This window comes from Garra rufa, chromosome 6 (genome assembly GCF_049309525.1).
Source record: "Garra rufa chromosome 6, GarRuf1.0, whole genome shotgun sequence".
In the NCBI taxonomy this organism is placed as follows: Eukaryota; Metazoa; Chordata; class Actinopteri; order Cypriniformes; family Cyprinidae; genus Garra; species Garra rufa.
In genome coordinates, this window is record NC_133366.1 from 55,664,599 (window position 1) to 55,679,859 (window position 15,261).

Sequence of the window (15,261 nt, forward strand, 5' to 3'; positions counted from 1 at the left end):
CTTCCAGTGAGACCATTGAGAGTTTGCCTCAATCTCAAACTTTATCTTTAGATATTGAGTGAAGATTTGATCCCATATTGTGGCATGTGTTCGTTTTGTGCTGTTAATTATTTTCTCTTCTGATTTTACGCCTGATTCCTCAGAGAAAGGGGCTCTGTGTGCCGTCTACAGTGTGCAAAACAGTTTTTTGATCCACATGCCCAATGTGTGGGATACCGTATCCCACAATGCAATGACCTTCCATTTCTAGTGTGACAAATGAACAGTAAGTAACATTAATTTTTAATGTTCTCATTATTTGATCAGAATAAAGTCATGCAAAATATCTACTCTTATTTCCAAATGATAACTGGGCAGCACTCGCTGAGCTCAGCATGCAGTGAAGTCGTGTGAAAATAAAGTAGCATACTACTGTTTATCCTTGCATACTATAGGCCGTTTCTCTAAGTGCTGTAGTGTGCAGTGCGCCAGTGTTCCCTTGATCACATGCTCCGCTGCTGGAGGACGCTGACATTAACCACAGCGCGCTGGTGGGCGAGTCCATCCTCAGATGAAAGAGACGTCTGTCTCGCTGAAGACTTCATGTCTGCTGAGTCCCCTCCACAACATTCTGTGACGCTTCTGGAATTCATATTGATCATGAAGACACTCACACACTGAGATCTGGCCCCGGATCAGTGCAGAACAACATCTCTGATCTTTTTATATAGATATAAGACCGTAAAGAAATGTTGACGAGAAAAAAAACTTTTCCACAGATAGAAAAACAGCCATACAGGTCCGAAATAACATGAGGATGAGTACATGATGAGAACATGTTAAAGCTGTGATGCAATGCAGTAGTGCTGTTTCTTTAAAGCCAAAATTTTGATGCACTGTGGCAGATTTTCTCTAAAATCTTTTTCCTCTATTCAGATGTAAATGTGCCAACATCTGGCAACTCTAGATTGTCACTGATAGAAAGGTGGTGCGATTGTGATTGTGCTTCATCTGGAGTCTTGAGGAGCGCTGGAGACAAGTTGAATCACTCCTCGGGTGTGAAGCTGAAGTAAGGAGGACAAACATCTGTGTTTGAGATGTGAGAGTCGATGAGAAAATAGTTGAAGACACCTAATGTTTGCCAACTCATTTTATTCCATGGAATGTCTGGATACTGGATTCTGATTGGCAGTAAGTAAGGAATAATTAACGATGGGCCGTTAAATTCTTAGAAAATAATCGACACCCGAGGTGGTGACGCAAAGCGGAGTGGTGGTTACACCTCAGGTGTGCATTATGTTCGTAGAATTCAATGGACCGAAGTCAATTATTCCATTTATACTGCGGTTACCACACCTCAAGACATCGACCAGATGATATATTTAGAGACATTCGTCTGGTTTTTGTCCTTAAACTGCTATTGCAGGTAGGGTTAATTTCTTACACAGCTCATCCAATGCCTTCCTTATTCCTTAGTAATGACACTTGAGCCGTTGATGGCAAACTAATGCAGTTAATAATGAAGTTTAGACAGACAGATAGACAGAAAGAGAGCGGGAGAGAGAGATTAAGCTGGTGAATTAGCTCTCTCAAGTCTCTCAAAAGTGATTGGCAGCAGTGTCTCTACTAGGGGTGCAACGGTTCAACTTACGGTTCGGTTGTATCACGGTTTTAGAGTCAGTTTCGGTACGGTTCGGTACATGTGCTATGTTTAGGGAAAAAAAATTTAAAAGTAAAGAAATAAGAATAATCTATCTAACTACAAGCAACAGCACAAATAAATACAATAGAGTAAATATACAAATAAAATAAACTGATTTTTCGGGTTTTTTTTAGGTAGATCTAACATTAGCTTTTAGGTACAGAAACTGAATAAAATGATAAAATGTAAAAAAAAATTAAAGTTGCAAAAAGCTACAAAAAGTTACAAAAGCTATTCTATCAAGAGCAGGGAGTGATTTCCTTGTTGCTGCTGGACTTATAATTAACATTTAACCGGCTATATCTGCTAGGATACTTGCCAAGACGGGAATTAGACAACATTTTTGCGTGAATTTGTCCATTCAAACACATTAAAAGAGCTTAATATTTGCGCGCGTTCTGATGCTTGGGATGAGACACAGATCTTCTCATTGCTCTTAAATGTTTAAACTGGCAAAGCTTAAATGAGTTTAGTTTAAATCTAAATAGCAATGTGTGCTGTTTAGGTCTCACCTGCAGTCCAGCGCTATCAGCACCGGGAGACGACGGAATACATGACTGCTCATATTCCAGCATACGGTTAGTCCACGTTTTTTATTTAATCGCTGTTGTATTGGGAAAACAGAATGTGCATCCATCAACAGAAACATGCATTAGCCGAACTCTGTTTGTTTTACGTGTTGTTATTTAACATATATTACAGATGCGTCGTCGGTTTCAAGTGTAATCGCGGTCCTGCACCGAACCGCGGGAGGAGAACGGGACGGTTCGATTTTTTACCGAGAACCATTGCACCCCTAGTCTCTACTAATAGTGAAACATTTAGTTACTTTTCTTCAAGACCACGCTGTTGTTACCTCGCTTGTGAGAAATGTCATGTAGTTTTTAAGTTATTAATCGTCAGAACAGCGCTAACAGCATTAGCATGTATGCTAACATGAGTGCTAACTGTATGTGTGTTCGTCTGTGAGAGAGAGAGTGTGGGAGAATTAGAGTATGTGCTTTCCACACATAATAAAACGTAATATCATTGCAAAACTATGGAAATAATCTGTTGTTTTTATCCTATTGTTTACTTTTATTTATTTGTTTGGCCAGCGTCGTTGTGGGATTTGGTTATTTTGCTGTTTTGGGCTGTAAGGACCTTTGAAATAACTGAAATCATGTGGCCAAATGATATAGACATGTAATGCAGTCAAGTGCTGCCTGGAACTACATTCGCTGTGCGTTTCCCTGAAAATAATGCACACCATTAGAATGTTCATCAGCCAATCAGATTCAAGCATTCAACGGCCCTGTAGTATAGACCTTTTTCCTGAGTAAACAATGAGCGCCGCCATTACCAATTCTAACGTCAGATTGAATGCTTTTCTGTTCCGGTTTCCATAGGAACCCATTCAAATAGCGTCCATCTCTTTTTAATGTAGCTAACGTCCGCTGCTTCGTGTCATCTACACACTCATTAAAGTGAGGCACTGACAAATGACGGTCATTGCGACATTGCCAAGTGATGGCGCTATGGAGCCATGTGCTCTTTAAAAACATTTTAATAGGTTTGACATTAGTTTATTAGCTCGGAATATACCCTAATTTGACTAGAAACAATGCAGACCGGAAATGCAAAGCATTCTTTCAGTTAAGAGTCGGACTTACTTCCGTGTTCAGGAAAAACGCCTATAAAACCGTTTAATGCACAGATAGTTCCAACTCAGTTTAATCACCATTCCATATTAACTGATGCACACTAACACACACACAGAGAAGGAGTCTCGCGTCGGGCGGTTATTAGCCTCCACGTCGTGCATTTCAAAAACTTTAATGCATGGCAAACCGTTGATTATCCCTTACATGCGCCGCCTCACGAAGCTGTTTTCCTCACAGATCCACGCCAGAATGATAAACTACTGTGCATAAACGAAATTCCTCTTCTTGTGTGCCTCAAATAAAAGGGCTGTTAATTTACCGTTTGCACTTCTGCAGGGTAAGAAAAACCACATCTGGTTTTTGAGTGTAGAAAACATGAGGTCATTTGTAAGGGATCTGTGTTTCAGCTGACTAGCTTAGAGCTAGCAATGTAGTTACAGGCCCCCAAAACCCCCCGTGATTCCCGCGTGAGTCATACGTGAGTCGGTCCAAACGCGGCGGGTGGAGATGGTTGCGTAGGATCGCGCACGCTGGACTGAACACTGAACAACAAGGCCCATCCAAGTAAAAGCAAAGAGTGTCACTCATTCAGATGTTCTCCAAGCAAATTCCGCAGGGATTTGTGTTTCTGCCAACAGCGGCTCTACAGCGGCTCCTGCCCCAGAGTCGAACACCGGCATCGTCGGCAGAACGTACCACTGTACTCGCTCCTTTTGTATTCTTACTGAACGTTTGATTTGTTAGATGTTGTTTTTTTGTTTTTGTCTTTAATAGTCGTAACAGTCCGGGGCTGCGTTTCCCAAGACCATCAGGCGTACCATTGAGAACTTACTTGTCTTTACAGTTAGGGTTAGAAACAAATGACTCGATTTCTTTTTTAATGAATTTGATTGTCAAACAGGCTTGTTGAATTAAACTCCTCATGGGGCATTTTCACATTCTTCACAAGGTCGATGAGTAAGTCTATGGTGACTTGAGAGGCACGTTGAGGGTTTGGCTTTTTCTAAAGCACAAATAGCAGTTATGCATTTCAGAGATGTGCGACTTTAGTGTCTGTTTGTAGTTTTATGTCTCAGAGATTTTAAAGTCCTTGATGAAAGTGGTAAAGTGAGCTCATCTTTGTTTGCATCAAACGACTTTTATTGAAAAGGAAAAATGTATGTTTTTGCATCATGCAAGGCTTAAAGTTGCTAATGTCTGTTTGTTTTTCAGCTCTATGTGGATGTTTGGTTTATTAGCATGTTATGATTAATTAGAGATACTAGTACTAGTGCTGTTAGTGTTGTGCTAAGTGTTAAGGTTGTGTGTGTGTTGCATTGATCAGATGCACCATTTTTTATTTGCTGGACCAGAAAACAGCTCAAAAAATCCACAGACACACACTGAACACACAACACACATTTACACACCAAAGCTTGATTCGTTTTCCCCAAAAAAGACTTACAAATGATGAATACAGCAAGAACGCTTTATCACCGAAGCACTTGTGCCGAAACAAACACCTCTCACATGTTCTTTAGAAAGAGTCAGAATGGAGTTTGCTCTTGTTGCTGTGGGTTTTGAATCCTCCGATGGATGACAGCATGAGGGGACTGTGTTTTCCTCGCTGGTCATGAGGACATGAAATCAAATCTCACATAATTAGATCAAAACGCACAACATAACTGCTCTGACTGCTGCTGGGTGAAGCTCCATCTTTCTGTTTCAAGTGAATGCAAAGTGCTAATTCTGAACACTAGTTGACGAACCGTTGTTGTTTGATTTGGATGGTGACACGCTTGAAAAGATAAGATGCACCTGAAAACATGCCTTACTCAAACTGAGTTGATTGTTGAACGGTATCGTTGGGTGCGGCGGCGATGATTCATCTGAGGTCTGGGCTGAACACACACTCACTGATGGAGCAGTCAACACACAGCACGCTGGAACCATGTTTAGTGTTGAATTTATCATTTATCTGTTTGTATAACAATAAGCCTGGAGCCCAAAATGAAAAGTTGTTTTTAATAAGCTGACCCACTTGTGGTCGGAACAGACACAGTTTCTGGGGTTTTCTGAGCTCGCTGTGACGTTCTGCTTTCTCGTGATCCCTGACTATAATGCTGATGATGTTTACTGAGTTGACTCTCTTCAAAACAGCACTCTTATGTAATACAGGATCAAAACCAGAATACAAATGTCATTATAAACGGATCAAAACCTGGTTGTTAAAGTGACGTGCAGACCTTTTCATACCCACTATAGTAATGCATGTTAACTGTACATTCATAAGCTGATCATCTGTCGGCCGTCACTGAATTAAATAAAGACACAAGTGAGTTTTCAGAGAAACATCCCGCACGGATTCCTTCATCTCTGACGTCACTGCAAAAAAACGGCAGCTCTGCACATTCACCTCCTGTTATTCATGTTTCTCAGTGGAATTATTTGAGGTCAGATGCCCGTCTGAAAACACACACACTCAGCGGGGCGAATCCGTAGAGTTTCCCCGCTCTGGATTGTTTGGAAGCACACAGCGTTCCCGTGTTCCTGTCTGAGGGAATGTTGGGTGTGGACGGGAGGCTCACATGAGTCAGAGAAATACTGTTCCTTTCCTGACAGGATCACGCTTCCTGAGAGATTCCAGCAGCGCTGATTCACAGACCATCCATCCATTGATTGATTAACTGTGCAGATGTTTCGTGTTTTGTGAGAGGAAATTGATTTTTATAACTAGTGAGGACCAGTCAAATGTCTCACTAGTGGACTGGCATATTATTTCACTATATAATTGAGGACACACATAGTTACACAATGATTGAGAGGTTCCCTTCCTTATGTAAACTCAAGCGTTTGGTGTTTGAGGCCTGTGTAGGATTGCAGTCTTCGCTGTGTATCTGAGATGAAATGCAGCTCTGGAGATGTTTCCTCTGACGCTTCTGTTCTCATTTCAGCGTGTTGTGATTTTGCAGGAGTTTTTTGCGTTTGGACAGACGCGCCCTGCGGAAGTGACCGTGACAGAGGGCAAACACAGCGTCAGGATCCGCTGTATAAAGCGTCCAGTGCTTTATGCTGCTTCCTGTCACGTGACTCTTCCTGTCCTGACGGGGTTTTCCAGCCCTTTGCGCTCCTGAGAGTCTCTCACATTACTCTGAACTCTGAGGTGATGTCTTTGTAAAGCCCAGGTTGAAATAATTTTCCCACTTTGAATTTGTAAAGAGAGCTTGTGTTCTGACTATGTGCATTCATTTACAATCATGAGTCACTCACTCCTTTCCTCATCACATATGCATGAGTTTGTTGGGTTGCAAGTCTCATGCTTCACATTCAGATTCAGTTTCTGAGGGAAACGCGCCTGGAATGTTTGTTTTCCAACATTTTTTTCACGTTCTCATCACATTTTTGTCGGTCTGCACTCCAGCGGATCGTGTGTGAACCGTTTCTTCCTCTGTTTGCGAGCCAAATATGGAAGGCCGTGGCGTCACAGCGTTTGTGTTTCCATCTCAAATGCACGTGCTTCTCGTCACAGTCCTTCATTTGCTTGTGAACATCCTCCATCCTCTTTAAATGCAGAGCGATGAATGGTGTGAACTTTGACGGAAGAAACGTTATTATATAATTATAATTTTATATACAGCCGTGTATCATTGGCCATGTTTTTATTGTAAATTCAAAATAATACAAAAATGAGTAGGTGTCTTTAAATGAAAAATCTCCTGTGTCTCAGACGAAGAGATGACATTAGATGTGATCCACGATGTAGATTCTCAACAGACCGTAACACCCCACTGTATATTACTCAGTTAAAATAACTATTAGTTTCATGTGTCATAACATTCAGGAGATCTGATTTACGGATGAACGTTTGCCAAGAGTTCATAAAGTAGGATTTCTCTTTAATGAAACGGGCTGAATTATTTTTTGGAAGCTGTAAGGAATGAGAGTTTAGGTACATTTAGTTCATCTGAACTACAGAATAAATCTACAGAACAAACTTAGATGCTCACACGTGCGTTTTTAATGTGAACGTCTCTTGTGCGTGTCTGTCGAGCTCTCGCCGTCTCCTGTGAAATCTGCTGAATGTGTTTATTGCTGTAAGTGTGTTTACACTGGATCAGATCCACTTGAATGTTTGATATGACAGGCATCTGCAGCGGCTTGTGGATGAGATGTTCTTTTCATTAGCGCTCTATGGGTTTGATTAGTTCACTCTATGGTGCAGTTTTGAGCCGTTCTCATGCGTTTTCTTGTTCTTGAGTTAGAGTTTCTTCATGTCCTCTACTGATGCTCTGAAATGTCCAGAAAACACATGAAGACGATTGTGTCCATCAAATGAAAACAGCTGACGCCTGTTATACCGAACACCAGTACCAACATGATCAAGCTTATAAAGAATGACTGCAGCGATCATACAAGAGAAACATAAGTCAAACGAAATGTAATGAATTCATTTATGGCAATCGTTTACATTCTTCCCACCAAGTGCTGAACCGCACAGGATTGTGGGATACCGAAGAACACGTTGACCAATCGACCAGCTGTAGACAATAATGCCGACATTACATTCAGATGTGCTTCTGTATGCGGTCGGATCAGGCCCGTCTGTGTTGTTCACTAAAGTCTGTCTGGTGTCCCGTGTTTGTAGAGACTTGCCTTAAAGAACAACTTTCTTTTGTCAGTGTTTTATTTCAGCATGAAAAGGCACCTTTATGATTCATCAGAGTTGTTAAAGTGTTCCTGCTCCTGGATCATATGAATGCAAACTGCTCATTTCTTCCACCTTACAGTGAGTCATGTGTGTATATATCTGTATTTGCCTTCTGCGCTGCACGTTTTATCCGGATGCCTACAGCCACAGAATGAAGCATGAATGAAGTGAGTCAGTCGGATGGCCAGCAGGACTCGAATGACCTGGACCCACCCGTGAGCTGTCGATATGGAAACGTTCTGCTAGTGATTAACGTGACTCATTAGCATGAACTCACCGTTAACCGCTGCCAATAAAACACCTCTTTACTTTCTCCCAAATTGTGAATTTATAGCACAAGGCATGTGAGATGATTTGTTTTATAGTTGGCTGTAGTTGACTATTTATGCGTTAGTTCACGCTGGTGTGCGGCCAGCTCCGTTTCAGCTCCATCTGAGCTGATCGTCATAAACCTTCAGAAAAAGGCACATCTGATTTTCACATGATGCCGTGGAAATGAAATAGCTCATAAAGGAGTCTCTGCAGCTGGAGCCGCTCCTCGGCATCACTGAAATGCACCCAATAGTTTTGAAACGCGCTGGAATCCATCAATAAGATGCAAACATGCCAGAACATTTCCCAGCGGAATTATTGTGTGTGTAATATTATTCGCAGAAACACCCACTCACATGGAAAACGTGGAGAGGAGGAGAAGTGAGGCCAGGAACGAGATCTTAAGGTCTTTGGTTCTCTGGAGACGCCAGACAGACGTGATCCCTGAGTTAGGGTGTATCAGAAAAAGCAGAAATTCTCAAGACAACATCCATCCAGTTGATTAAATCAAGACTTGGTTCAATGTCTAAAAGTGCAGAAACGTTAGCGCTAGGGTTAGGGTTAGGAGTAAGATAAAGGCCCTTCCATTCCTGATCCTGGTTCACCTCCTGTAGTAGATCAATTAAGAAAGGAACAGGCATCACTTTTCCACAGGAAAATCTCCAGGCCTCAAATGAAGTGTATTGGGCTCTTATTATATAAAAGCTTGGGCATTATTCACAAGATATATCCGACTCGTGTTGAAGCCTGGAATTAAGCCACACCATGCTGCTTTCGCCCCGACTGGTTTCTCCCAATGTTTTTTCCTCCTTCTGTCACCAATGGAGTTGGTTCTTGCCTCTGGCGTGCTTAGTTGGGGACACTTGATATTTGGTAATATTCTGGACTTGATTGCGCAGACACTATTGGAAGAGAACTAAACTGAGCTGATGATGACGACAACTGATTTCTCAAGAGCTGCTTTATAGATGATTTAAACTCATTCCATAATTGATGGACTTTACACAATTATTAAACTGAACTGAATCAACAACAAACTCATTTCAACCGAATAATGACTGTTTACTATTGTCCTCTTTTTACAGTGGAATTGAATTCTGTTTGCATTATTCATCATCTTCTTTGCGTTAGTCCCGCGCACTTGCAGGGTCTGCTTTCTTGCAAAGCCGTCTCCATTTGGCTCGATCGAGAGCGTCTTCCGGTGCTGCGCCGACGATCTTCACGTCTTCCTTAATGCGATCGATCCACCGTTTCTTGGGCCGTCCTCGTGGTCGCTTGCCCTGGGGACTGAGTCTCAGCGCTGTTCTGGCCACTGAGTCCTCGCCGCTCCTGACTACATGGCCATACCACCGCATCCTTGCTTCCTGCATCTTCTCTGTGATTGGGGCCACTCCCATGAGCTTCCTGACGTTGGTGTTCATGATGCAGTCCCATCTGGTCAGGCCCAGGCACCAGCGGAGCATCCGCATCTCCATATTGTGCAGGATTCGCTCGTGTTTCGCCGTGGCTGGCCAGCATTCTGCTCCATAGAGGGCCACAGGGTGGACGATGGTCTTGTAAACTTTTGCTTTCAGGCGTATTGGCATGCGTCGGTCGCAGAGCACCCCGGTGACTTGTCGCCATTTCGCCCAGGCCGCATTCACCCTCGCTCGAATGTCCGGGAGGAGGTCGCCGTCACTGCTGAGGACTGATCCGAGATAGCGGAATTCGGTTGACTTTTCCAGGTCTTCGCCCCCAACATTGATTGTGCCGTCCGTCTGCACCCCGCATCCCATGTACTCAGTCTTCTTCATGTTGAGTCTCATGCCGTTGGTGTCCAGGCGGAATTTCCACTGCTGCGTCTGGAGTTGCAACGTGGCACGGTCTTCATCTGCGAGCCGGACGTCATAGTCATAGTCATAGTCACCTTTATTTATATAGCACTTTTAACAATACAGATTGTGTCAAAGCAACTGCACAGTATTTAAACAGGACAATAGTGTGTAAGTAACGCATTATTGTAAATAATCAAGTTTCAGTTAACCTTTTCACACGTGAGTTTAAAATATTCTATCTAACCCCAAAGAGTGAGATTTTTTAGGCGACCATTATTTTGGAATGTTTCGCATTACTGTTTCCATGGCGACGCGTCATGTGACACACCGCAGCCACAATAGCACTGTAAGAAACATGGATCGCTTTTATTTCGTTTTCCCTTTTTTTATTATTGATATTCACAAGCATGCTCGCTATATTATGAAATATCTGATATTCCGATTTCAAAATATGTGCAAGTAAATGTATTTAAAAGTTGAAACACTTTTATAATGACGTTAGTTAATCTATACTGATGGGCGCCGCCATGTTTGTTCGCGCTGAATCCCAGCTGTGGGATTTACAACACGCAAATTCATCCTCTCCTCCCGAAAGACATTAAAGTCTCTGGTGAGCTGGGAGAAGAGGAGAGTGAACGTTATAGTTACCTACATAATCTGTATATGATATGAATAAAATATGTTGTCAGAATATATTTTTGTAGGATCATTATTGCTTCTTCTATAGACATCAGTGTGTGTTTTACCAACTATAAATGTATGGTTTTGCTAGTACTTATGTGTATTTAAATGTCTGAAACCTAAAATAAGCATTATATGGTTGAAAACACTGAATAGTTGTGATAATAGGACAAGCGCTCAATGCGTCCGATCTGGCTCAGCGCCAGCCAACGCGCCAAAACCGATTTGAATTTAGCAGATGATGACATGATGCGGCAAACGTTCGAATCACACCGGTGTGTGATCGTACGTTCTAAAGGGTTAAAGGCAGTTCATCAATGAATTCAGTGATATCATCATCCAGTTCAGTTCAAATAGTATATGATATCGCTGGAAAGTGTCCCCAACTAAGCAAGCCAGAGGCGACAGCGGCAAGGAACCAAAACTCCACAGGTGACAGAAATGGAGAAAAAAAAACTTGGGAGAAACCAGGCTCAGTCGGGGGACCAGTTCTCCTCTGGCCAGACCAAACAACAGTTTGTACCAATGTCTGATTGTAGAGAACTCATCAGGATCCTGTGGTGTGGCACCGATGGCGGTCTAGGTTGGTGAGGTCTTCATTGATGATCCGTCTCTGGAGCTCATCTGGTTGACATCCACGGCTATTGAAGTCATCTCCAGGTGGTGATCCATGATCTAAGCTGGGTACGGACTGGATCCGGGGGACTGCAGTGACCATCTGATCCGGATACAGGCTGGATCTGGTGGCTACGGTGACCTCGGAATAAGAATGAAACAGACTAATATTAGCGTAGATGCCATTCTTTTTACGATGAAGCGAGTGCATCAGGTGTTATGGGAGGTGTTTTCGGTTCCGGTTGACCTAATTAATGCAGCCTAACAATCCTTTAACGGATTTGAATTATAGGAATGTGTTAATGTTTTTATGCGTAAACCAGGTTAAAGAGATGTGTCTTTAATCTAGATTTAAACTGACAGAGTGTGTCTGCCTCCCGAACAGTGTTAGGTAGATAGTTCCAGAGTTTAGGCGCTAGATAAGAAAATGATCTGCCGCCTGCAGTTGATTTTGATATTCTAGGTATTATCAAATTGCCAGAGTTTTGAGAACGCAGCGGACGTGAGGGACTATAATACGATAGGAGCTCGCTCAAGTGCTGAGGAGCTAAACCATTGAGGGCTTTATAAGTAATTAGCAAGATTTTAAAATCTATACGATTTTTTATAGGGAGCCAATGCTGACAGAACCGGGCTAATATGCTCATACTTTCTAGTTCTAGTAAGAACTCTAGCTGCTGCATTTTGGACCAGCTGGAGTTTGTTTATTAAGCGTGCAGAACAACCACCCAATAAAGCATTACAATAATCTACCCTTGAGGTCATGAACGCATGAATTAATGTTTCAGCATTTGACATTGATAGCATAGGTCGTAATTTCGATATATTTTTAAGATGGAAAAATGCGGTTTTGCAAATGTTAGAAATGTGGCTTTCAAAGGAGAGATTGCTATCGAATAGGACGCCTAGGTTCCTAACGGATGACAACGAATTTACAGAGCAGCCATCTAGTATTAGACTGTGTTTTAGGTTATTACTTGTGGAGGTTTTAGGTCCAATAATTAACACCTCTGTTTTTTCAGAATTTAACAGTAAGAAGTTATTCGCCATCCAGTTTTTAATATCAGCTATGCATTCTGTTAGTTTTTCGAAGTGATTTTTTTTGCCGGGCTGCGAAGAAATATAGAGCTGAGTATCATCAGGGTAACATGTAAAACTTAAAAAGTAATGGCCCTAGTACTGAGCCTTGAGGTAGAGACCTGCAATCCCGCGGGACCCGATGCAACAGAGTGCGGCGCGGGACGAAACTTGATGGGCAAGTGCGACCCATAAGCTTCCAGTCTTCGGCAGGGATGTCGTCAGGACCCGGTGCCTTTCTGTTCTCCATCCTCTTGATGGCGACTGCGACTTCTGCCACAGTGATCGGCGGGACTGGGCCTTTCTTGAAGAACGTGTTGACCACCGCAACGTAGTTGCACGGTCCGAATCCTTGACCACCATGGTACCGCTCATATCCCATTCGCTCCTGAGGTCCCCGCCAATGGCCACGTATTGTTCTGGGCCAAAGGATCGTAGATGGCCATCCATGGTCTCCCAAAATTGGTCCTTCTCAGCGTTGGCGCAGTTGGTTTGAGGGGCATAACACGAGACGACTCGTAGTGCTGTTGACCCAGTGTCGATCTTAATTGACATGAGCCTATCTGAGGTGCGGATGACTTCGACTACACTGTCCCGGAGCCTCTCGCTGACCACAATTCCAACGCCGTTTTGGGGCCATTGCAATTTTCCATTGCAAATGAATTTATAGCCTTCGCCGATGTTCCTGGCTTTCGTCCCTTTCCACTTTGTCTCTTGAATGCAGGCGATGTCGACACACCGTGCTTTGAGTGAGTCAGCCAATTCGCGACTGCGGCCAGTCATGGTACCGATGTTGATGGTACCAAGGCGGAGTTGAACACGCTTCTTTAGCCCACCCCGTTCTCTGGTGGGTAGCCCTCGTCCATTTCTCACGTTGTGCGGGCGAGGGGGACGCCCTAGCATTCGTCTCCAAATTTTGAGTCGACATTGCATTTGATGCGACCGGTGAATACGTTGACCGACGCGTCGCACCGTCTGACGTCAACGACCCTCACCGTTGGCCAACTTCCCAGAGGGTCGTTGTTTCCGGCCGGCACCACGAGGAGGTGGTGATGGGGTTTTGCCGGCCTTCTGTGTGCATTATTGACAATCTATTTTCCTGTTCATCGCTAAAGCTGCTTTAACTCAATCTCTATTGTATAAAATACCTTATAAATGACTTGGCTTGACAATCCAAGACAAAATTGGGTCCATCTTACTGCCGAAAAAACGCTTGGAATCTTGACTCAAATATTTGGATTAGAGAGTTGAGATAGAAACTTTATGTTGAAGCTGGAAAAGAAATTGAGACAAGAGCCTGAATAAAAACGTAGCTTCAACTCCTCCAGCGATAGACCTAACTGAACCAGAAATACAGTCTGATAGACGTTGTGTACAGCAGACACGAAGGTAGTGGACTGAAGTCGTGTGCGGTTGAGTTTATTACGCTCAAGTCCGTGTGGTTTGGAAAAAGTGTTTGTTTACCGATGACTCAAACTGTTTGTGTGTTTCTCCTCAACCTCACTGAACTTCATGAGTCACTTCTGTCCCCTGTGGTTCAAAAATCACATGTGAACAGAATGTGTGCGATGACCTCTAACCTATTTGGAATGACTTTTAATGTCTTGTAGGCCGGACTCCTATCCTGTTCACGTGAGAGCTCACGAAGCCCGGCGGCGCATTAGCCTGCGGCAGCTGTACGGTCTGTGGACGCGTCTCGTCTCTCTTTCTGTGTTTTGGACTGACATAACAGTACGATGAGCTCATGATGAGTCTCTGCATCTGTGCTGCTTCACTCTCTGGCAGCACACTGCTGAAGATGTAGTTTTAGATTTAAAGGAACAATGGTCAGAGATCAAATACAAAATATCTACATAAATTAAAATAAGAGATTGTTTGTCAGCGCTATGTGCTGCTCTTTAGTGCAGAAGCGGTTCTGTGGTTTATTGGCTTCTTCAGTGTGTTTTGAACATCTGGAATCAAGAACTGACTCTGGCTGAAGTGTTGCTCAATAAATGTGGGATATCAATTTGATCTGGTGTCTTGGGAAAGTGGAACAGCTGTCCACACGCTCTCATATTCGCTCTACATTTCCATCATTTGCTCTCAGCAGAGTGTTTATGAAAATACACTGAAGTGTAGAATATTTGTTTTGTGCACTTGCTTGACTGTGTGAATTCAACTTGGCTCCTTTGGGCTTTATTTACTTTTAGCAAAGATGTACAGTATATGTGAGTCCATGATTACAAAATACTCTCAATCTCTCAAGCAAGAACAGTGTTTGGTTTACTTTTAAATGACGGTCCTCTTTCTGGGCTGAGAAGTAAAATTTTACAGACTGTGTGAATGACTTGTATTTATATATTTGAAAATAAATAATTAAAAAAAATACAAAAACTATTCTATCTAAAATAGTATTGACTATTTTTACTTCACAAATCTAAAAACATGAACATGTTCACCCAGGTTAAAAAAAAGTGCACTAAAATACACTTTATTTAAGTATACTTAGTACACTTTTCAGTAATGTACTAAAAGTGCTCTATTTTCGCACACTAATTTTGTACTTATTGTACTAAAAAATAGTATTAAGTATATGTTAAGATAAACTTAATACCATCTAAGTGTACTCAACTGTGCTATTTTGAGACACCATGAAATTGAACTAAAATGTGCTTTTAACATACTATATCTGTATTTAAAAATATATATTTAGTTACAACTAGAAATACACTTGAACCCTACTTTTAAACATTTATAAATATATTTATG

The 15,261-nt window shown here is 42.4% G+C and overlaps 1 protein-coding gene across 1 annotated transcript; it reads right to left on the reverse strand.

The window, feature by feature from the left end:
* Positions 1–9,450: 9,450 nt before the first annotated feature.
* Positions 9,451–13,413, reverse strand: LOC141336994 (uncharacterized). The gene is made up of 2 exons (XM_073842715.1): positions 12,682–13,413; positions 9,451–10,245 (listed from the first exon to the last, which is right to left on the reverse strand). The coding sequence occupies exons 1-2, from the start codon at positions 13,411–13,413 to the stop codon at positions 9,451–9,453; spliced, it is 1,527 nt and encodes a 508-aa protein (XP_073698816.1).
* Between the last annotated feature and the right edge of the window lie 1,848 nt (positions 13,414–15,261).